The sequence below is a fragment of the Triticum aestivum genome, chromosome 2A, assembly GCF_018294505.1.
Source record: "Triticum aestivum cultivar Chinese Spring chromosome 2A, IWGSC CS RefSeq v2.1, whole genome shotgun sequence".
Taxonomy (NCBI): domain Eukaryota; kingdom Viridiplantae; phylum Streptophyta; class Magnoliopsida; order Poales; family Poaceae; genus Triticum; species Triticum aestivum.
This window is the reverse complement of record NC_057797.1, coordinates 376613117-376635954: the sequence shown is the minus strand read 5'-3', so window position 1 is coordinate 376635954 and position 22838 is coordinate 376613117. Positions and strand designations below refer to the sequence as shown.

The window sequence follows — 22838 nt, the reverse complement described above, 5'->3', positions numbered from 1 at the left end:
ATCTCACTGAGGTAACACACGACATTATCCACAGTACCCATTGGTGAGAGAAGCCTAACTTTTCCATCGCTTGCTTCAAGAATTCCCCGTCCACATGATCATATGCCTTAGACAGATCAAGTTTGTTAGCACAAAAACTTTTATCCAGATTTTTCTCTTGCTAAATAAAATGCAGACACTCAAACGCCAGGAAAACATTATCACTGATCAAACGACCAGGTACAAAAGTGCTTTGGGCGGGAGAAATAATGTCATCCAATATAAGACGTAACCTGTTCACCAAGCACTTGGCCACAATTTTGTAAATCACATTACATGAACTGATGGGTCTAAAGTCAGTGAGACGTGAGGGGTTTGGCACCTTTGGAATTAATATGATCACTGTCTCATTGACTCCATGGGGCATGACTCCAGTTCTAGAGAATTCCTTAATAGTGCAATTTCACACTTCTTCTTTTTCGGAACATGAATTTTTTAGCAACTTACTATGCACTATTATTTTTGGGTCCCTATAACGCCCACATGTGTGGGCGTTAAAGGGTTTGGCCACACTTTTCGTGCGATATCTAAAGAACCAGTCCACACGTCTGCGTGTGGGCAAAACAAGTAATGCCCATACGTCTGGTCTTTTGCCTCGCGGTCCCTCCCACACGCCTACGTGTGGGCAAAATAGATAACGCCAACATGCCCGCACTCACGGTCCTGCACGCTTCCTATGACAGTCACCACACGTCCCCACAGTTGCCATGGTCCGGACCCTCTTCCATGTTCGTTTAACTATAGTTGCCATGTTGTTGAACTACAGTTGCCATGTCTGACAATTATAGTTGCCATGGTTGCTCAACTGCAGTTGCCATCTCAGGTCAAGTGCCAGATGCCATTTTTGAACAACTGCGATTGTTGCCATGTATAGTCCGGTCTACTACAGTTGCCATGATTTGAAAACTTTAGGAGTTGCCACCTACAAACACTAGGCAATTGCCATGTAGCACTACAAAAAATGCATGACAAAAAACATGTTCGGGTAAAGAGAGAGTTGTCATCTGCTTACAAACACGCTAGGGCAGTTGTCATGTACCATGCTGTAACACCCACGATGCGGTTATATCTTCCACGTGTCGGAGCACGACTTAGAGGCATAACTGCATAGTAGGCATGTCGCAAGAGGGGTAATCTTTACACATCTGAATAAGAAAGGGATAAAGAGTTGGCTTACAATCGCCACTTCACACAATACATAAATATAGCAATACATCATCTAAAATGCAAACAAGGTCCGACTACGGAACCAAAATAAAAGAAGACTACCCCTAATGCAAAAGATCCCCGATCGCCCCGACTGGGCTCCACTACTGATCAACTGGAAACGAAACAACACAACGAACACGAACTTCATCGAGCTCCCACTTGAGCTGGGTTGCTTCGCCTACACTGGTATCATCGGCACCTGCAGCTGTTTGGAAGTATCTGTGAGTCACGGGGACTCGGTAATCTCACACCCGCGAGATCAAGACTATTTAAGCTTAAGGGTAGGAAAGGGTAGTGAAGTGGAGCTGCAGCAAACACTAAGCATATATGGTGGCTAACTTACGCAAATGAGAGTGAGAAGAGAAGCAAAGCACGGTCGAGAAGCTATAAGTGATCAAGAAGTGATCCTGAAACTACTTACGTTCAAGCATAACACAAGACCGTGTTCACTTCCCGGACTCCGCCGAGAAGAGACCATCACGGCTACACACGCGGTTGATGCATTTTAATTAAGTTAAGTGTCAAGTTCTCTACAACCGGATATTAACAAATTCCCGTCTGCCCATAACCGCGGGCTCGGCTTTTGAAAGTTCAAAACCCTGCAGGGGTGTCTCAACTTAGCCCATCACAAGCTCTCATGGTCAAGGAAGGATATTCCTTCTCCCAGGAAGACCCGATCAGACTCGGAATCCCGGTTACAAGACATTTCGACAATGGTAAAACAAGACCAGCAAAGCCGCCCGATGTGTCGACAAATCCCGATAGGAGCTGCACATATCTCGTTCTCAGGGCACACCGGATGAACACTACGTACAACTAAAACGAACCCTCAAGTTTCCACGAGGTGCCGCTGCAAGTGGCTCTATTTTGGACCAACACTCAGAGGAGCACTGGCCCGGGGGTTTAAAATAAAGATGACCCTTGAGTCTGCAGAACCCAAGGGAAAAAGTCTTAGGTGGCAAATGGTAAAACCAAGGTTGGGCCTTGCTGGAGGAGTTTTATTCAAGGAGAACTTTCAAGGGGTTTCCATTATAACCCAACCGCGTAAGGAACGCAAAATCAAGGAACATAACACCGGTATGACAGAAACTAGGGCGGCAAGAGTGGAACAAAACACTAGGCATAAGGCCAAGCCTTCCACCCTTTACCAAGTATATAGGTGCATTAAAGTAAACAAGATATAATAATGATATCCCAACAAATCCATGTTCCAACATGGAACAAACTCCATCTTCACCTGCAACTAGCAATGCTATAAGAGGGGCTGAGCAAAGCGGTAACATAGCCAAACAACGGTTTGCTAGGAAAGGTGGGTTAGAGGCTTGACATGGCAATATGGGAGGCATGATAAAGCATGTGGTAGGTATCGCGGCATAGCAAAAGAGCGAGCAACTAGCAAGCAAAGATAGAAATGATTTCGAGGGTATGGCCATCTTGCCTGAGATCCCGCAAGGAAGAAGAACGAGTCCACGAAGAAGACAAACAGACGTAGTCGAACGGATCCTCACAACTCCGAAACAAAACCGAAGCTAACGAGAGAAGCAACCGGAAAGAAGCAAGCAACAAAGTAAACAACCATCACATCAACATGGCATGATGCACAACCAAGTATGATGCATGTCCGGTTTAATTAGGCATGGCATGGCAAAATGCACAAACAATCCTACAAATTAAGTGGAGCTCAATATGCAATGAGTTGCATATTGACGAAACACCACATGACTTATTTAGTTCGATCTCGTTTATGTACTCAACAATATTAAATGTTGTTTAGCATGGCAAGGGGTGAAGCAAAGTAAAACTACCTATCTAGGCAAGTTTAAATGAGGCCAGAACAACAAGCAACAAGTCCGGAAAATCCTCATATGCATTTAGCAAATTAATGCAAACAACAATTTAAACACTCTTGATGTTTTTATCATGATGTGGATGACATTTGCAAGTTTTATGAAATTTTTATTAAAAGTTGACATGAGCATATGAAGCATTTGTCATCGTGGCGGAAAATGAAAGGGGTGCCACGGTAACGACAACGGAAATGGTGCCACGGCAACATTCCGGTTCCGGTAACTCAATTGAGATGCAGGTGCAAAAGGAAGTGTGACGGGAGCGTGACATACACCACAAGCAATCGTTCTCAGACGGTCGTCTCGGGGTTATACCTTCGAAGCGTGCAAACAGGACGGTTCTCGTTCGGTGCAAAGTAGAGGAAGTAGGCGGGACGTTCGTAGCGGAAGTAGTCGTACACGGCGACGGTAGTTGTACACGGGTCTTCGGCCACGGAAGTAGTCGTACAACATTTTCGTAGATGTTCGGGGTCACAATACAGAATTTGATGTCCACGGAGTCTTCGCGATTCGACGGTAGTGGTACACATTTCGTAGTCGTTCGAGTCATCGGTAGAGGGACTTGACGGAATTTGGATCCGTTCAGAGTTGTCGTGGTACTTGGGGTCTTCGGACTTGCCGGTCTTGGTTCGTGCGATGGTAGTAGTACATCTTGTAGTGGAACTTGGTGCATCCACGATCTTCGGCGCAGTGGTACACATTCTGTAGGCGAACGTGGGTGTCGTGGTACTTGGCGAAATGAGGGGTGCACTGGGCCTTGGCGTGCAGAAGACACTTGGAACATAGAAGCCATCAGGCTGCTGTCCGTTGGGAAACGAGATGAACCAGGGGAGGTCAAAGCAGCAGTGGGGCAAGCACTGGTCCAGCGGGACGCAGGGGTCGCCGAGAACCCAGTGGAGCAACGGCAACAACGAATGGAGCGCAGGCACCATGGATGGAAATTGCAGCTTAGGCAGGGAGGTGGAAGTGCAGACGCTGCCGACGGCAGCGAATGTGCAAGGGACGGAGCAAGGCGCCCGATGGAGGAAAACTAGCGACGCCGAGCAGAGGCTTGTGCGGAGCTCCTCGGGCTGGACGCTGGCAAGGAGGAAGGAACGCGGAGCGGAGTCGCGAGGAACGCAGGGGCCGCGGGGCGGCACGAGGCCGGAGGAGAGCGAGCTTGGGGCGGCCGGCGTGGACATGGGGTCGCGATGGCGGGGGCAGGCCGTCCTGGTGCTGCAGGGCTGTCGGCCATGGGAGCTTGAGGCGCCGGAGGAAGGAGGAGGCGCGGGGACGGCAGGGGCGTTGGTTGCCGGCAGGGGCGGCCTCGGGAAGGAGAAGGAGGGACTTGGCGCGGCGGAGGAGGAAGGAGGCAGAGGGGGTCGGGGATGAGGAGCAGCGCTGCTCTCTCCCTGGTGCCTGGTGCGATGCATGAGGCAGCGGGAGGAGGAAACGAGGGAGAGAAAGGGATCGAGCAGGGGAATCGGTCGGGCTAGGTTAAGCAGGGCGCCGGCTGGGCCTTGGGCCTTTTGGTGGAGATGGAAAAGGCCATAGGCCTGGTCGGCCGGGCTGCAGGCTCTCTTCTCTCTCACACTCTCTTCTCTTAACCATTAAGAGAAAAAAATAGATAGAAGAAGAAAAATATAAAGAGAGGGTTAGGGATGGAATTTGGACATGGGGGTAATTTCCCCGGACTCACAAAAATGCATTGGTTCCAAGAAAATAGAAATGGCCAAGATCGAACAAAAAGAATTCAAATTCATTTGAATTTAATTCAAATGGGTTTGAACTAGGGCGAGGTTTTAGGAGTATCCAAAAATGTTCGGATTTTTGGAGGAACCTCGGAATATGATGAAAGAATAAATAGCAAAGTTAGAGGCCAAGAGTTGTGATAACAAAGGCATTGAGATATATTTTGTAAGTGTGTTCCGGTTAATTCCAACAAATGAAATATTTAATATAGCTCGCTAATATCGGGAGGATATGTTATAAAGAGAATCACCATGTGAATTCCCTCGGTTTAAATGGATCAAAGATCCATGCCATTTATTTAGTTGAGTTAAGAAAAAGAAATGACATGATGCAATGCACATGATGCAATGATGAATGCAACGAACCAAACAAATCACATGACGAAACCCGGAAATCATGAAAGGCAACTGAAGCTCCGGTCTTGGGGTGTCACACATGCAAAACACTGGCAACTCGGGTAAAGAGAGTTGCCATCTACTCACAAGCACACTAGGGAAGTTGCCATGTACCCTGCAAAAACACATGGCAACTGACAGCTTTGGGTGTGGGAGAGGAGACAGGCGTGTGTGGGCGAACTGATAAACGTCCACACACCAGCCCCTCTGCGTGCGTGAAACTGGCGTGTAGACGAACTGCTAAACGTCCACACACCAGCCCCTCCACGTGGTGAAACAGACGTATGAGTGACCGAATGAATGCCCACACACCAGCCCAGTCCTACGTGGCATAAAAAAATCTGGCAAAACATGCCAAGATTCGTGCAAACACAAACGGACGTTGATCCATGCGTGTGGGCGAGATGCAAACACCCACACGTGTGGGCGTTAGTATTTTCGTTATTTTTACACTAACAAATATGCCCGTGCGTTGCAACGGGAGAAAAAAAAGCATCACACGCTTCTAAATATGACTCGGGACCCCACAAACATAGGTCTACGTCCTCTGTTACGACATGTCACCCTATCGTTTCCTTGCTTTGTATAAGAGGTGAAATGATAGGTAAAAACAATTGTCCACAATATTCTCATGATGTGTAGAATTGAAAAGATTAGGTAAAAAATTAGGTAAATAGTGCCTCTGCGATATACCAAAATGATTAAAAAGTTACTATTAACATATTCGAAGAATTCAAAATTGAATTGTTCGAAACACACATGATTTCCTAATTAATTTTCTGGAAAATTATTTATTTTGTTGCAACGGGTGCTCCAACGCTCTATAAGAGGCACATGATTGAGGAACCTCTGGAATAAGACACCCTGGTAAGACCACATGCATGTCTCGAGATTGTGTTAATCTTGACACTCATGTTTAGAATATAAATTTGAATCCTTGAATCTTTTAATTAATTAGTACAAAAACAACCGTTAGCCTTCGATGCTTTGATCGTTGAAACTAATAGTTTGTATTGTTAGATGAATGATCAACGATGATCTCCTCCAACCCTCCCCTTCCCAAATGTACACTTTCTAGCCAGCTATTGCTAAAGAAATATCTAGGCATTCAAGGAAGCAAGAAGTACACGTATGTTAGTATGTACCAGCACCATATAGAGTCCAACAACGCATTAATATTATGGTATTAGAACTTTGTATAATATCAAATGAAGTGTGTAGTGAGTGAGCGTTTTGCTCGGGTCGGTTTGGTGGGGTGGCACTGACACAATCTGCATAGTGGTATATCAATAATCAGATCGATCAGTATGTAAGTTATCGCTACAATTCATGTATAAACATCTACTTTAGATGATCATGTGCATGCATACGTGAAGACGTGAACTCACACCATAAGTTGTTGGCCTGAAAGATCATCACCTTCCTGCAAACACTGAATAGGATTAACCAGTAATCACGATAGTCGGCAAGGTTAGTATGTATTGTTTCCATCCGACAAATATCTATAGCTAGCTAATCTCCAAGGGAATCAACCCAGCAGCTTGCTAGCTTGTAAGCAGGCATGTTCTGCTATATACTATCATCTTCTCGCAAAACTAATAGCTCGGGAGTAGGTAGATACTTCCGGTACGCACCGAAGTTTGAAATTGCTGAACTGCATTAAGAGATACTGGTAGTGATATGGTTGAGGTGAAGAGCATGTTGGCAACAAGATGGGGGACACGAAATTCTTGATAACCTAATATTTTTTTCTTCCTTAAAATAGCCAGAGGGGTTAAGAAATAGTAGTCACAGTTCCAGAAACAGGACCAGCCTTGAAACCCAAACCTTTATCAAATGTTCGAAAAGTCCACTTTGAGACGTAGCCGTCTGCGGCAGAGCAATAAAAGTAGTACAAATAGAGCACTATAGAGATCGAGCAACCAATATCACTGATAACTACTAAAACTGAAAGAGGCACCCGAGATACACTGCAACCTAGACTATCCAAGTTGATAAATAGACTTTAATCCTAGACTGACCATATACGGTACTCCCTCTTATCCAAAATAAGTGTCGCAATTTTGAACTAAGTTTAGTTCAAAACTGTGACACCTATTATGGAGATAATTTATTAGGCAAAGTTAAAGCTACCATGCGTGTTCTGGAAGGCCGGGAGTTCTTCCATTATTCAGAAACCAAAGAAGCAGAGACACCAAACTCAGTTGCCATATCTTCGTACATGAGATATATACCATTGGTACATCCTGGGTCTTAAGGTAGCTCTCGATCCACTCAATGGTGACCAAATCGACATGATATGTGGGCTTAGTTCATCAAGTAGACGCAAATTAGGATGTTCAGTACTCCACCGAAATATATGCAAGCATAAGAAGGTGACTGATTGAACGTGTGTGGTGCATGATTTTCTGCCACCTGAAGTTAAACACTGTCATACTCTCATGGTTTCCTAATGTATTGTCTAAGGTATTCTTATATGCTTATGTCCTTACTGTGAGCAAGCCTACCGCGGCGATGTAGAGGGAGACGGCGATGGCAGCTAGGGGGAGGCCACAGCGCGTGGGGTGGCCGTGTCCTTCGGGGCGCCGATGAAGACCATGATGCGGTGACGTCAGGGGAGGCAGCGGCCATGGAGAGGAGGATTAGAGAGACTCCTACACCCGGCGGCATCGGCTAGAGCCTTCCGATGTCAGTCGTCCAACACAGCGACCCAGCACAACTTCATGCTGGCTGCTCGTAGGTAGGATCCCCTCAGCGACTCAATTCGTTGGATACAACAAAGCCTAGCACCAGCACAAAAGGCAGCAGCAGCGATACACATGCAACCCACGGAGAAATTCATCTCAATCTCTCTCACATTCTCTCTTTTCCTCTCTCTGATCCTCATCTTTTCACGGCACGAATCAAACACCAAGAAAATTCAGCATAGAAACAATAGCAGCGCAAAATTGAAGGAATCACATGCATGTATAAAAATCGGAGCAATCTGTACAAAGCAATGACAATCACTGGCTTGCAGCTTGCTGCTCCCCTGCCTAGCTCCGGCAAACCATGCCATGCCAGCCGCCAACGGATCCACATCCAGAACCATCGGCCTGCACAAATGTCGACCAGTGCCGGCTTGCAGCTCGCTGCTCCTGTGCCCACGGTGGGCAACCCGTGCCATGTCCGCGCCTCCCCGGATCCACAACCATCCGCCTCCCGCTCCCACATCAGCCGTTTCTCCTCTTGGCCTCGTAGCAAAAGCACATCACCGTCAGATAGTGCGAGTCTAGGTCCTCGGATCTGCTGACGATGAGCCGTGGTGGCCGGATCCCGACGGCGGCGAGCCCAGGCTGCCGGAATCTCGGAACCAAGCCAGAAGGGAGCACGAGGTAGCATGACACCCATGCCATGGTGGCATCGCGTGCTCTGTGGTTAGGAGAATTATAGACCGATCATAGTATTGAAATTGAGAACTGACTTGGCGATATACAATTAAAGTGTGGAAACATAGTTCATCTTGTTTTGCAGCAGAAACAATACTATCAAGGAGAACTTGAGAACCTTCAAGCTGTGGAAAAGGAGGACGATGATGGTGAGGATACTCCGTGCCTAAGCCGGGCATAACCTGAAGGCAGAAAGATTAGGAGCGGTATAGGAAGTTGGAACCGTAGTATTGGTATGGGACTTCCTTCTGCGGGTTTTTTACTTTACATGTGTGTAAATCTATTTTTAAATCTCAGTCGTCAATTTTTATGGTTAACATAAAATCAACGGATATAAACAGATGACCTATGAAGAACTATGAAATCATCCATCCTTTATTATTAGGTGAACATAAAGATGACAAAAAAATTGATGTCAATTTTTTTCTAAAAAATAACTAATTGGGGGCTAACCCCTATTTTCTGCACGTTTAATAATTTACTGGGCCAGCTGCTGGATCGAACACATGGGGTTCGGCCGATCAAACCTCTGGGGGCCGACGAATCGTTCGTTCAGCACTGCCCTCTGCTGACGGTACCCAGTTATGTGTGGGTGGGGGTGATAACTAAATAAAAAACTATTCTTTTTAAAATAAACTTGACCTTTCATTGTACTTGTATAAAAAAATCACAAAAGAAAAAATGTGTTGACTTCAAGGCAAAAAATATTTGATCAAATTAGTGTGAATAGTGACTTATCAACGCTGGGTTTTTATTCGTGAAAATAAGTATACTAGTGAAGAAAAGTCAAGTTTATTCAAAAATATAGTTCTGAACTTTATTGACTTCTTTAATTATTAATCTCCCCCATATCAGGTGTATATACACCTCAAATTAGTGTGAATAGTGACTTATCAACGCTGGGTTTTTATTCGTGAAAATAAGTATACTAGTGAAAAAAAGTCAAGTTTATTCAAAAATATAGTTCCGAACTTTATTGACTTCTTTAATTATTAATCTCCCCCATATCAGGTGTATATACACCTTCCCATTATACGGCTGCTCATGTAAGTTCCCCATGGTTTATGTGCCTCCAGCGGTAATTAGTCTGAAGCGCTATCACTAACTAAAAGAAATTAAGGTTTGTAGGCATCACATCCATCTGTCCCCACACAGCCTGTCAGGTTCCAAATTGTTCAGAATAATAGGATATCACTCTGCAGCCACATCCGTCGAGCTGAAAGGGAATGCCAGCCCACAAAACAGATATATGGACCCTCAACCAATATGAGCTCATGGACCTGATAGCTTAAATATCCTTGAGAATGAGGTGGCCCTCGAGGAATAATCTGTGCTCAGGAAACTCAGTTAACTACTAGTACCACTTTGTAGGTTCTATAACAAACTGGAGAACATGGTCATCATGAGTTAGGTGATTCTTTTCTCACATGCTCCATACTTCAGAAAAACTGAAGTGAGGCTTTGAGCCTGATTCACAGCTTTGGATCATGGCCTCCTGGAGCTCAGTAGTTTGGCTTCATGTTGCCGTCGGATGATCAAAGACTGCTGGTAAAGGTTCAGGTCAAGTCCATCAACATTCCTGCCCACACGTGCTTGTAGAATCGCCTGCAGGACGCAAGCACCAAATTTGATGTAGCATTGTTCCAATGATACTAAGACCAAACCGACTGGCAAAATCTGGAAGGAGAAAAAAATTACATCGTTATTTGGCTGGATCAGGAGTTCACCGATGAACTGGAACGTGGAATTGCTGCGGAAACTAATGTCTCTCAGGTTTTGAGTATCAATCTTCAGTCTAGCACTGCCATCTTGAATGACAACAACTGCAGAGTCCACATCATATGACTGAAGGCTAAAAGAATTACAAGCCAAGAAGGTTAGCACAGAAGTTTGCACTTTTCAGAAGGAAGCACCTGCACTGCACACATACATTCCTGTTACCCGAAGGGATGCCCCTTGCTTGAACATCTCTGAGGAGGGCTCTAGCTCTTGCAAAGTAATAGGCACACCTGGTTTTAGAGTAGAAGGTGCCATCTAGCACGGGGACTGGTGAAACACAAAACGAGGGAGTTATGTCTGGGCTCTGGTGATAGTCTTCACAAACAAGAAAAGTACTGATACTGTTTCAACATTATAAGATTGTATCCATTTTTGAGCCCAGGCTCATCTGCACCCATTCAAGAAAAAAATACAAAAAAACTCCAATTCTTTTTTGCATGGTAGATAATTTGATGCGTGAGCTGCGCTCCAAATTTCAGATCATTTGGAGATATGAGTAGCTCTCAGCAAAAAAGACAAATTGGGTCAAAACAGTACATGGACAGTAAAAAAATTTACAGACACGAAATTTGTCTTTTTTGCCGAGAGCTACTCAGATGTCCAAATGATCTGAAATTTGGAGCGAACCTCACGCACCAAATTATCTACCATGCAAAATTTGTTTGGAATTTTTTGAATTTTTCTAGTATTTTTTTTTCCTTAAACGCGGGTGCAGATGAGCCTGGGCACCGAATCACTGCTCTCTTAATATAACTGGCTACCCTAGTGCTCAACTTTGTATTTGTTCAGATGCTTGAGACTGCAATATGCATACTACTGTTCTCCCAACACACGACTGCCTCGTGCTGCAGAAAAAACACTTTTGAAGTACAAATAAATAACATATGGCCTCCCAACAAATCATAAAATTCTTGAATTTCAAAATAACATGATCTCATTGTTTTCTTGAAAGAAAATAGAAGTATAGCTTGCTTCTTATGACTAGGCCTCTTTGAGCATTAAAAGATACATGGTGCTGTTGGAAACAAGTTTTCGTCAGTGCAACTTAAAGGGGACGACTACAATAGAATCAGACCTTATGGTGCAAGAATAGAAAAGATCAACTTGGGCCATCAGATCAGAGATGGATGGCACAGATGCAAGTTACAAAACTTGCACCGTCGAGTTTTAAAACTTACACCCACAAGTTCCAAAACTTAATGACCAATCTAGGTCCAATCAGACAATCCAGGTTGATTTTTTCTATTCAGTCACCAAAAGGGTTGTTTCTACTGTACTTGCCCCCACTTGACAGGCTACCAATAATGAAATGGAAATTGAAAGCTGCCAGCGTCTTATCCATAGCAAACCACAGAACAAAAAAGTGTGTTACACATTCAGAATCAGGACATCTGAGTTGTAAGAGAAAAATGTCGATATTTCTCGCCATCAATTCTGGTTTCTAAAATAGCCACTGAAATGTTATGACTGTACATGTATATATGATCATTTTTAGATTACCAGGACCAAATAAAGATGAGTGATATCAATGGTTGCAAACCTTGATTGAGAATAACAGGTTAACTATTTCCTAAGAGATTCATAATTCCTAGTAATGCATTACAGAGACTTCTACAGGGTTGATGTTAAGTACACACCGTGACATAAGCAGCTATCACTACGGGGAAAACAAACAATGTGTTGTGTAATGATCTAGCATTGTAACCTGAATGATGGGGAAGGAAGCAAAATGTATCAAGTCTCAAGTAAAGGCTTCAAAATCAGTAACATAATACATAGGTGGGTCATTTTGCAACACGTTTGAGGTACTGAGAACGGCTACACTCGTAAACAGAGGGCGAGCATAAGCACCAACGCTGCGCAAGGAAATGAGGGAACGGATGAAAAAGTTAAACAGATGCTCCAATCCTATACAATACAGTATACATCATTTTAACATTCTGCCATGAAATTCTGATCTGAAACTTAACTTATCCTCTATTTTGCTGCTGACAGAAAACATTTGAACCTTGTCTTCACCAAAACGTTGGTGGACAGCTATTATAACATATCTAATGCGCACGGGCTAGAAGAGGCCTAATAAAATCCACAACCCTGACAGCGATTGCCTCTGTGCTGACCGTTGGGTCCGTTGTATCCACAACGATCCTCGGCACATCCCCAATGTCATAGTTTGTGCAACCTTGGTACCCTTCCACAAGCCTTTCTAGGTCGGCCCACGTCTTGGGCTTATGCCATCCATCATCGGCCAAGACACCTCCACGCTCCTCCAGCCTGCGGCGCCATTCATCTTGGTTGCCTGGCCGGCATTCCACAACGATAACAAGTGCAGCAGGCAAGCGGGCCAGAGCATCGAGATGGGCTCGACGCGACAGTGGGGAGTCGACGACGATGGACAGGCCAAGCCGGAGCTGCCTCTCGGCCAACCTCCAGAGCACGGCGTAGGAGAGGTCGTTGAGGATGCCGCTGCCGGCGGCAGCGTGCTCGAGGTGCAGGGTGCAGTCCCGCACGTCGTCCTTGTCAAGGAGCGGGCATCGGAGCGCGGAGGCGATGGCACGAGCCACCGTAGACTTGCCTGACCCCGGATGGCCCTTCATCGCCACCACCACCCCGTCCGCTGCCGGCGGGCCAGATTGATCCTCGGCCATGGGCAGGCCCCTGCCTAAAGAATTCAACAACCCCAGTTGATGAAGGGCCGAGGAACAATCAGGCCGCTGCTGGCTCGCTCCCCCTCAACGCTCTAATGGTTTCTTGGCTCCAATTAATCAGCACACGGGGACAAGCAAACAGTTTGATCTTATCCCTAATTTAGCCAGAAGCCAAAAAACGTCGCAATCTTATCTATCTAAGGTCCAGAAACATCTAGGGAGAGATCCGACAAAAGGAGCAGAGAAGGCGAGAGATTAATAGGAAATATGTGGCTGAGCGAAGTGTCAGTACCTGGTTTGCGGTGGTGACCGACGTCGGCGATATGAGGTGATGGTGACTCGCCGTGCTCGAGGAGGCGGTGGCAGGACAGGAGATCTCGGTCCGGAGGAGCAGGAGCACAAGCACGCACCTACATTTCTTAAAGCGAAATCACAAGTAACAAGAAAAGAAAACAGCAAACTAATGACCGGACGTCAAATGGGCCGGGCCACATCACCTAGGCGTGGGTGAACCAGCGGGGCGATTCTATTTTTTCCTACTATGCTTACCATTAACTACCAGCCCAATAAAAGCAATTCCAACGGGGCGACCCATTTCATTCGCGGACGTTCGTTTGGGTCGTTGCGGACACAAAAGTCGGTCCAATGCGCCGATCCAAACGGACGCGCGTCCACTTTTCATCCGCGGGCGACTCATTTCCTACCTATCATTGAGCCGGATTTGCGTCGGCACGGATACGAGACGGATGCGTGCGTGTTCACCTTCTCCTCCCCCGACCCACTAATCGGTGGCACATTGGCCTCTTCCCATCCAACAACAAACCGTCGCCCCCTCCTTCGTCGCCGACGCCTTCGCCCATTTTTTCCGATGACTCTGCTAGCTGTCGGCGCTGCAACATCCACTCTGCACCCGCCACCTCCCACGTCGCCCGCCACCGCCCCGCCGTCTTGCCGCCGGAGACCGACAGCTTCCCACCCCCCCCCCTCTCCACACACACACACACACACACACACACCCGTGACCGCGACCAAGAAGCCGCCTCGCCGCCCCGGCCAGAGCCTCATCGGCACGCTCGTCGGACGCCGGCAGGGCAGCTAGCTTGGTCTGTGCGCGTCGCGACTCCCTTCGCCGGCCGTCTCCTTCATCGATGCCCGCAAGTTGTTCGACAGTTTGTCAAGATACAAAATGAACTCCGTCGACGAGTTCTTTTTTCACAATTTCCTTTGCGACACCGACGATTCATCGTCTGATGACGAGGAGGAGATATTGGCTGCCGTGTTGGTCCATCACCACCTAAATAGCCAGCGACCGTTGTTTCGTGGCTCCATTCCGAGCCATCTTCCGGCGTTGAATCGCAACCGAGGGAGCGGGCATTTCCTTTTTTGAAAGGACTACTTTGATACAACAGATCTGTTGTTCAAACATCAGAAATTTCGTCGCCGTTTCCGTATGAGTAGGCATCTTTTCAACCGTATTAGAGAGGGGGTGGTCGGCTATGATGACTATTTCTAGTGTAAAGAGGATGCCGTTGGAAAGATTGATTTCTTCTCTTATCAGAAATGTACTGCCGCCATCCGAATGTTTATATACGGAGTGCCCGGCGCTCTCGGGTGCGTTTGGTTAACGGAATAGCCACTCAAGAGACAGGGATAGCTATATTTTATTGGATAGCAGTCGTTTGGTTTGTGGACGAGCTGAGATAAGATAGAATAGGGATAGCTAGATACTAGGAATATACCTCTAAAATCCAGCTCCGCTCACACGCAAAAATCTCACGGACATGCGCATCCACCCGCGGGCGAACAGAACATTTTCTCTCGTTGAGGCGCTGTCCTCCCAAAAGCAGTGCATGGGCTTCCGTGTACGTGGTGTGAGTGAGCTGCGCGTGCATGCGTGCCTCCGTGTACGTGATGTGAGTGAGGTGTGTGCATGGGCAGCCTATGGCGTGGTCGTTGCTGTACTCTGTAGGCGGACGCACTGATGCTGTACGTTGGGGGCTATACTACACGGACGACCGATATTACGGCTGTACGTTGGCGGCTATACTCTGTGTACGCGGGCGGCCGATGTCGTACCGCTTGTATGGTGTACGCGGCCAGCCGATGTTGTATCGCCTGTATACAATGCAGGACTGATACGGTGTATATAATGACCGACTTGCCGCTTAGGCGACTGGCTCCATGCCGCTCTAGACTATTCCCTTCTCTAGATTTATCCAATCCCTTCTCCCTCAATCCTTCTTTCTTCGATTCTTTCCCTTCCTTTTCCCCAATCTAACTCTCATTTTCCCTTCCGCCACATCCTCTGCTTCGGTTCTTAAATCGATCAGCACCTTTTTTCGATCCGGTGAGGAGAGCCTTCTCTTCCTTTTCTTTCACGGTTCTGATGAATCCTCAGCAGGAACCCCTTCCTGTCTCGCGGATTGATTCTACAATTCCACCTACACATACTGTTCAATCTTCTATGGAGACGGACCTTTCTCTGGATTTGCAGGCCCTCAACCTACAAGATCCGAAAGTTGCCTCTGTCAAAGCTGTCCAAGAAACTATGGAAGTAGGAGCAGATGCGAAGTACAACATACTCATCATTCTTGCAGCCACTGGAATGGCCCCAGCTCGTGTTCTCAGTTTGCAAACCTTGCAGCAGGCTATGGCCAGAGCTTGGAGAAGCAATTATCACGGAATATCACAGGTATCTAGATCAATGTTCATGGCGCATTTCAGAACTTTAGATGCTATGATGTTTGTTATTACAAGGCAGCCTTGGATTATGGGTTCTGACAATCTACTGCTTGAGTGGCTTGATCCTGAGGATGAAGCAAAAGAAAAGGGGAAATATTTTTCAACACTATATATGTGACTGTCAGAATTTATGGAGTCCCAACAAGATTCAGATCGATTCAATTGTTAAGAAGCATTTTAGAACAAGTGGGAGAGCCCTCTGAATTTCATCCTTTGCACCAAGGAATGTTATTTACTAGAGCTGAGTATATGTGGGGCACTGCCAAGTTACAGATCAATGATGCTATTAAGGATAGAATTATGGTAACCTTTCCAAATGAATCATCTGCTCTGGCCTATCTGTTTTATGAGAAGATTGGAAGGATTTGCTCTTTCTGTGGAATTATGTTCCACAATGTTCAGGGATGCCCTCTTAGGAATCAGATTATATTGGAAAGGCACAAAAGGGGAGTTTCAGCTGGGGATATTCCATCACAAAGATTTGGAGAGTGGATTACTGATGCAGAGCTCATCCCGCAATTGGATTCTACACATGGAGGCTCTTTAAATCATGGGTTAAATATATTTCAGAATCAACAACTCATAAGATTTCAGCGTTTATTTGCAGACGACGAAAAAGGAAAGGGCTTAACTTCTATTGACGGTTCAAGTGATTTATATAAGAAGAAAGATAAAGACAAATTGGTCAGAAGTTACAATGACAAAGATTCAAATTCACAATCTAAAGATGCTAATGTGGAGGAGCAGCGGCAGATCCCCCGTCATAGTGGGCGACTAGATACCAACATTCATGAGGGAAATCTGTATGATAACCACCTAGTCACCGTTCAATGGGGAGCAGCAGAACAGACTCACAACACTAATGTTGGGGCCAGTCAATCTGAAAGACAAGGGGATGTGGGTCGACCTGCCAATAATCTTCAGTCTACTCAAAGCAACCCAACAGATGCAAGACAAGAAGGCCAGCTACCCCAATCCATAGATGTTATTCCTTTTGCACCCACAGAAGGTACAACCACGCTTCATATCACTCAGAACTTAAACACATCTTCCATGCCAGCTTCCATTGCTCTATCTTGCCCCACTGTTCATGGACAGATCCTTACCCACCAATCCAATCCCAGTTACTCTGATTCATATGTTCCTTCCCACATGAGTAATATATAGTTCAAAGCGCCCAAGCTCCTCCATACCAGGCCCACTGCCGCCTCCACCAAAGAAACGCTTCTATCCTTTGGGGGATAATGAGACTTTGCTGGATAATGCGAATAGGAGCCCTCCCTCCCCTCAAGCACCTCCAAGAGAAGTTGACCAGAGCCCCGCGCTTATTCACCAAAGTGGATCAATTCCAGCTGTTCTCTTGGATCATGCAGGACCAGAAGCATCTGCTCATGTTGCCTCATGTGTTCCTGTTGCTGGTGCTTCTATTGCAGCAGGTGCCGATTCTGGAGCAAGGCTCTCTGCTTCTATTCTTGGTTGCAGGCCTAAGTCTCGAGGTACCCGTTGGGATATTCCTCCAGGAGGTGGTTCTTCAGGCTTATATGCCAGCTTTCAGAGGCAACGCCGAGTTTGGACTCGTGATTCTGCTGGGTTAAGTAATCATAGTGTTGGCAAGGGAGTACATGGTGCGGTCTTGGGTAGAGGTGGAGCTCGTGCCTCATCCCCCAGCCAAGGAGACAATGTTGGACGAACCTATGATGACTGTAGACTTCGCTCGCGTTCACCATCTGTCAGTACAGGCACTGTTCATTCCCATGTGCCATGTGGAGGTGGGTGGCTATCACTCCGGAGATCCATCCACAGTAGAAGGTCAAGTAGGAGAATCTATGGACTATGATTGGGCAGCGGCGCATGGCCCTAACGCGCCTCCATCGCCATGAGACTCATAGCCTGGAATTGTCGAGGAATGGGGCGAGGCCTTGGCAATGAAAGGATGATGTATCTCGCCAAACTCATTCATTCCACTAAAGCTCAGGTAACTTTTGTTTCTGAAATCAGATCTTCCAAAGTTAAATCTCGTGATCTTATTAATCGTTTTGACATGTGTGATAGTGTTGTAGTTCCTTCGAGGGGCTCCTCGGGCGGTTTATGGCTGATGTGGAATGATGAGCTTCAAGTTAATGTGAATACGGCTTCCTTCTATGTTATCTTAGCGAATGTAGTTCATATAGCTACCGATAGAGATTTTGGTCTAGTTTGCATCTATGGTGATCCTTATCACGGACAAACTGATGTGATTTGGGATCAGATTTCAAATTTTGTGTATGATAACCCTGGGAAGCCTATGTTATGTATGGGAGATCTCAATGAACTTTTGTATGATGTGGATAAAAGTAATGCTAATGTGAATTATCGTCGCATGTATGCTTTTCGTGCTTTGATCAAGAACTGTGGTTTTTTTGATCTGGGGTTCTCAGGGCCTGCTTATACTTGGACTAATAGGAGATTTTCTTCCAAACCTACTTATGAAAGGCTTGATAGAGGTCTAGTTAATCCTGATTGGTGTGCTGAGTACCCCCTCACTAAAGTTCTTAACCTTCCCATTATTCTTAGTAATCATGCTCCCATCCTTATTACCACTGAAGGTAGGTACAGGAAACCTAAACAAAGTTTCAAGTTTGATAATTGGTGGCTGAAGGAGAATGATTTTCAGTCTTTTGCTAGAAGTGCTTGGATCTCTGCTACCAACAGGAATTTTTCTGCTCGTACTAATAATCTTGCAGGTGCTTTAAAAGTTTGGTGCAAAAAGAAGAAGCCTATTCAACAGGAGCTTGCCAACTTAGAACAACAAATCAACAGTATTCAAATGCAGCCACTGTCCATGCAGGACCATCAAATGGAATCGTCTCTCATTATTAGGTATGAACAAAATCTGTCAAAGCTTACTGATTTTTATAGGCAAAGAGCAAAGAAAAATTTTGCCACCCAAGGAGACAGGAATACTAAATTTTTTCACCATGCTGTTCTTAAAAGAAGAAAGAGGAATACTATTGTTTCCATAAAAGATGAGAATGACAACATCCACTTTAATCCTCAAAACATTGCGAATACTTTTGTGAACTATTTTAAATACATATTTGCTTCTCCTAATGTGAATGTTGGTAGGCCTTTTCTTGCATCTAGTCTTCCTCTTGACTGCCAGGATTACACCTACAATGTCCCGGATAAGGAGGAAATTTTTAACACTCTCAAGGACATGAAGCTAAATGCCTCTCCGGGGCCTGATGGTTTCAATGTCGAATTCTACATTGCTACCTGGAGTTGGATTGGTGATGATGTCACTGCTATGGTGAGAAATTTTTACCAGACAGGTATAATGCCATCACATATTAGTGATACTCACATTGCTCTTATTCCTAAGAAATTGGTCTCAAAAATACCTTCTGACTATCGACCTATCAGCCTTTGCAATGTCATTTATAAGATCATTTCCAAAACCTTGGCCAACAGATTGAAGCCTCACCTTCCTGACTATATTGATCCTTCCCAACAAGCCTTCATTAAAGGTAGACACATATCCAATAATATCATCTTAGCCCAAGAGATCACTCACACTTTTGCCCTTAAATCTTGGAAACAACAAGCGTTCTTGCTTAAAATTGATTTGGCCAAGGCTTTTGATCGCCTTGAATGGAACTTCATAGTCTCTGCTCTTTCTCGCAAAGGGTTGCATGGTCACTTTATAAACTTGGTTTATGCTTGCATCTCTTCCCCAAGTTTCTCTGTTATTATCAATGGTCAGCCTTTCGCCAACTTTCGTAGTAACAGAGGCTTAAGACAAGGATGTCCTTTATCGCCTTATCTTTTTGTCCTTGCTATTAATGAACTTTCTTTAAGCTTACATGATGCTATGGTCCAAAATTGCTTGTCTGGGATCTCTCTTGGTCCAGACTGTCCTCCTATTCACTCCATGCTTTTTGCTGATGATTTGTTGGTCTGTGGCAATGCTACGGTGAATGCTACGGTGCAGGAGGCTAACCAGATGGCCAATCTCATCAACCGTTTCTACTGTCTTTCCGGGAAGACTCCAAACGGGGACAAGTCTTTTATTTTGTTTAGCGCCAATGTTTCCCAGCCTTTAGCTCAACAAATCACTCATATATTCCCTGTTCCTCTTGTTGATGGTACATCTACTCATCTTGGCCACCCGTTAATCCTCCCTGCTAAGGATCGTGCTTCCACTTATAACTTTGTTTTTGACAAATTTAAGAATAAGCTTCCGACTTATAAGGCAGATAAACTATCCCATGCCGCCAGACTTGAGCTCATCAATTCTGTGTTTGCTTCCATCCCTGTCTACTATATGTCCAACATACTTTTTTCTAAAAAAATCCTTGCGAAGCTCACCGCTGTCATCCGTAATTTTTGGTGGGTAGGAGTCAAAGAGGAGGCTGGTTCAAAAGCTTTATGCCTAAGGGCCTGGAAAGACATTTGTACACCTAAAAAGGAGGGGGGACTGGGTATCAAAAACATGCTTGCAATGAATCAGGGGTTGCTGCTTGCGGCTGCTTGGAGATTGGCTGATAACCCTGATAGTCACATCTATCAAGTTCTCCGTGCTAAATATTTTCCAGGTTCTTCCATTTGGAGAGCGAATTCCAATACCCCAAAATCTGCTTTTTGGGCGTTTGTTCTCAAAGTCATGCCTATGCTCAAAGCCCACTCCTTTTATAAAATTTCCCAAGGGAATGTTTCTGTTTGGAGTTCCCCCTGGTGCTCTACCTGGCACAATTTGTATGATCATCTTATCATTCAGCAAAGTAGCAATTTTATCTATCCGGCTAAGGTTTCTGATCTTTGGTTGCCTTGTATGATCATCTTATCATTCAGCAAAGTAGCAATTTTATCTATCCGGCTAAGGTTTCTGATCTTTGGTTGCCTGGGAGAAAAGTGTGGAATACTCAGCTCGTCTCTAACCTTTTTATGGAGCCCTCTTCTTCGGCTATTATCGCTACTCCTATTCTTCTTGATGATTGCAGAGACATTCTTTGTTGGGACTTAACCCCTTCAGGAAAATGCAATTCCAAGAGCACATACAAGCTTTGTTTGCAACAAATTCACTCTGTGCAGGCCAATCAACCAAGACAGGTAAACACATCTATTCAGTCTATTCTTCAACAGGTATGGAAGGAAAAATTTATGGCCCCTCGGGTCCAGACTTTTGCTTGGAGACTTCTCAGGCGAGCTCTTCCATCAGGTGCCAGAGCTGGTAGATTTTCTGTTCACATTAGTACATTATGTGCTAGATGTAATATTGAAGAGGATGATATGCATCTCTTTTTTCTTTGTTCTTTTGCAAAGGCTGCTTGGTTTGCTCATCCATGGTACATCAGATCTGAGTTTTTAGTTGCAAATCATACTTCTGTTGCAGATATCATTATTGCCCTTTCTACCTCTAATCATCCGCATGCCACTATTCCTAATATTTTTACATTCATGTGGTGCTTGTGGAAAGCTAGAAATGAGGTTCTTTTTTGCAGGAAATTTTCACTACCTCATCAAGTGCAACATCCAGCACTAGCTATCTCTTCTCTGCAGGACTTTCATGAAAAAAAATTGTAGGAAGTCAATCCTTCCTCTCCTACTCTTCATACAGGTTTTGAACAAATGGGACAGCCTCTTCAAGGATCAACTATAAAGTCTGATGCGATAATTTCAGGAACAAAAGTTTATTCTGATGCCTCATGGAAGAACAACAACATTACATGAAGAAGTGATCTTCAAGCAACAGGAATTGGAATTTTCATTTTTATTCCTGGAGATGACTTTGACACAAAAATCATGATACAAGCTTCTGCTAACTCTACACATTCCCCTCTTGTGGCTGAAGCCTTGGCCCTTCAATTTGCTGCCAAGGTGGTTGCAGGTTACAACTTCATAATGTGTCATTCCTCACAGACAACCTTTCTTTGGCAAAGATGGTGGTTTCCAGGAATATTAAGGATAACTCTATAGCTTGGAGATGTCGACCTCAAATAAGTAGTTTCATGCAGGACTCTTCTAGTGAACTTGATGCTATCTATCACATTCCCAGGAATATCAATAGCATTGCCCACAACTGTGCTCACCAGGTTCTCAATTCAAGAATAGAACCTGTTTTTAGTTGTACAAATTCAGCTCATTCCCCTTGTCCTTCTATGCTTTCTCTTCAAGACTTTCAGGTTGAAGGATTTGTAATACACATTGTACTTTGCAAATGAGTTGATTGAAATTTGATGCCCGAATGCGCCTTCCTTTTGTTAAAAAAAAGATACGGTGTACATGGGCAGCCTACTGTGGTGTGGTGTACATGTGTGTGATGTGCGTGCGCGAGCTGCTTGGTGCCGGGAGTTGTGTATGCCTCAGTTGATGGAAGAGATAACATGACAAAAATATATTTTAATTACAAAGTATAGAAAAATGTTATCACAACCATGTTTCATCCTTCGAACCAAACAAAAGATGGGCTAACATCACTCATCAATCAAACAGAAAAATGGCTATCCCTAGCCAACTGGATAGGGATACCCATAACCACCCTAACATCTCCCTCTAACCAAACACATCCCTCATTGACGAGTACATCCGTACGAACAAGTGTACATGCCTAGGCTCCATGTATAAGTTTTGCAAGGCTGTTATTGCTGTGTTTGGCCCTGAGTACTTGAGAAAGACGACTCTTGAAGATACAGCTCGTTTGTTGGCGATGAATACCAGTAGGGGCTTCCCAGGGATGCTTGGCGGTATAGACTGCATGCACTGGGAGAGGAAGAACCGCCCTTCTACTTGGCAAGGGCAGTATAAGGGCCATGTCAGGGCTTGCACTGTCATACTAGAGGCCGTGGCGTCTCAAGATCTCTGGATCTAGCACTCTTTCTTTGGCATGGCCAGATCACATAATGATATCAATGTGCTTCTGTGCTCGCCGGTGTTTGTTAGGCTTGCTGAAGGCAACAACCCACTGGTGAACTTTACTATCAACGACCACAACAATGACAAAGGATACTACCTGGGTGACGGTATCTATCCTCAGTGGACCAC

At 45.1% G+C, this 22838-nt stretch overlaps 3 protein-coding genes across 3 annotated transcripts; 1 reads left to right on the top strand and 2 right to left on the bottom strand.

The window, feature by feature from the left end:
• Positions 1-9596: 9596 nt before the first annotated feature.
• On the bottom strand, positions 9597-13514 carry LOC123188713 (CST complex subunit TEN1). Its single transcript, XM_044600946.1, has 4 exons — positions 13369-13514; positions 10580-10695; positions 10348-10501; positions 9597-10254 (listed from the first exon to the last, which is right to left on the bottom strand). Exons 2-4 carry the CDS (start codon positions 10681-10683, stop codon positions 10135-10137), a joined length of 378 nt encoding a protein of 125 aa, XP_044456881.1. The 5' UTR covers positions 10684-10695; positions 13369-13514; the 3' UTR covers positions 9597-10134.
• On the bottom strand, positions 12298-13361 carry LOC123188712 (uncharacterized). Its single transcript, XM_044600945.1, has one exon. The coding sequence runs from the start codon at positions 13074-13076 to the stop codon at positions 12480-12482; it is 597 nt and encodes a 198-aa protein (XP_044456880.1). The 5' UTR covers positions 13077-13361; the 3' UTR covers positions 12298-12479.
• A 1752-nt stretch (positions 13515-15266) lies between the features above and the next one.
• Positions 15267-18167, top strand: LOC123188710 (uncharacterized). Its single transcript, XM_044600944.1, has 2 exons — positions 15267-17793; positions 17871-18167. Exon 1 carries the CDS (start codon positions 16044-16046, stop codon positions 16983-16985), a length of 942 nt encoding a protein of 313 aa, XP_044456879.1. The 5' UTR covers positions 15267-16043; the 3' UTR covers positions 16986-17793; positions 17871-18167.
• The last annotated feature ends 4671 nt before the right edge of the window (positions 18168-22838 follow it).

What these genes read in the sequence shown, in the direction of transcription:
- LOC123188713 (XM_044600946.1), bottom strand. Translation starts at nt 10,683, where the DNA reads ATGGCACCTTCTACTCTAAAACCAGGTGTGCCTATTACTTTGCAAGAG. An exon ending in TCCCTTCGGGTAACAGGAAT is followed by an intron (nt 10,502 to 10,579) that starts GTATGTGTGCAG and finishes TAATTCTTTTAG; the next exon opens with CCTTCAGTCATATGATGTGG. An exon ending in TGATCCAGCCAAATAACGAT is followed by an intron (nt 10,255 to 10,347) that starts GTAATTTTTTTC and finishes TGCGTCCTGCAG; the next exon opens with GCGATTCTACAAGCACGTGT.
- LOC123188712 (XM_044600945.1), bottom strand. Translation starts at nt 13,076, where the DNA reads ATGGCCGAGGATCAATCTGGCCCGCCGGCAGCGGACGGGGTGGTGGTG.
- LOC123188710 (XM_044600944.1), top strand. Translation starts at nt 16,044, where the DNA reads ATGTTATTTACTAGAGCTGAGTATATGTGGGGCACTGCCAAGTTACAG.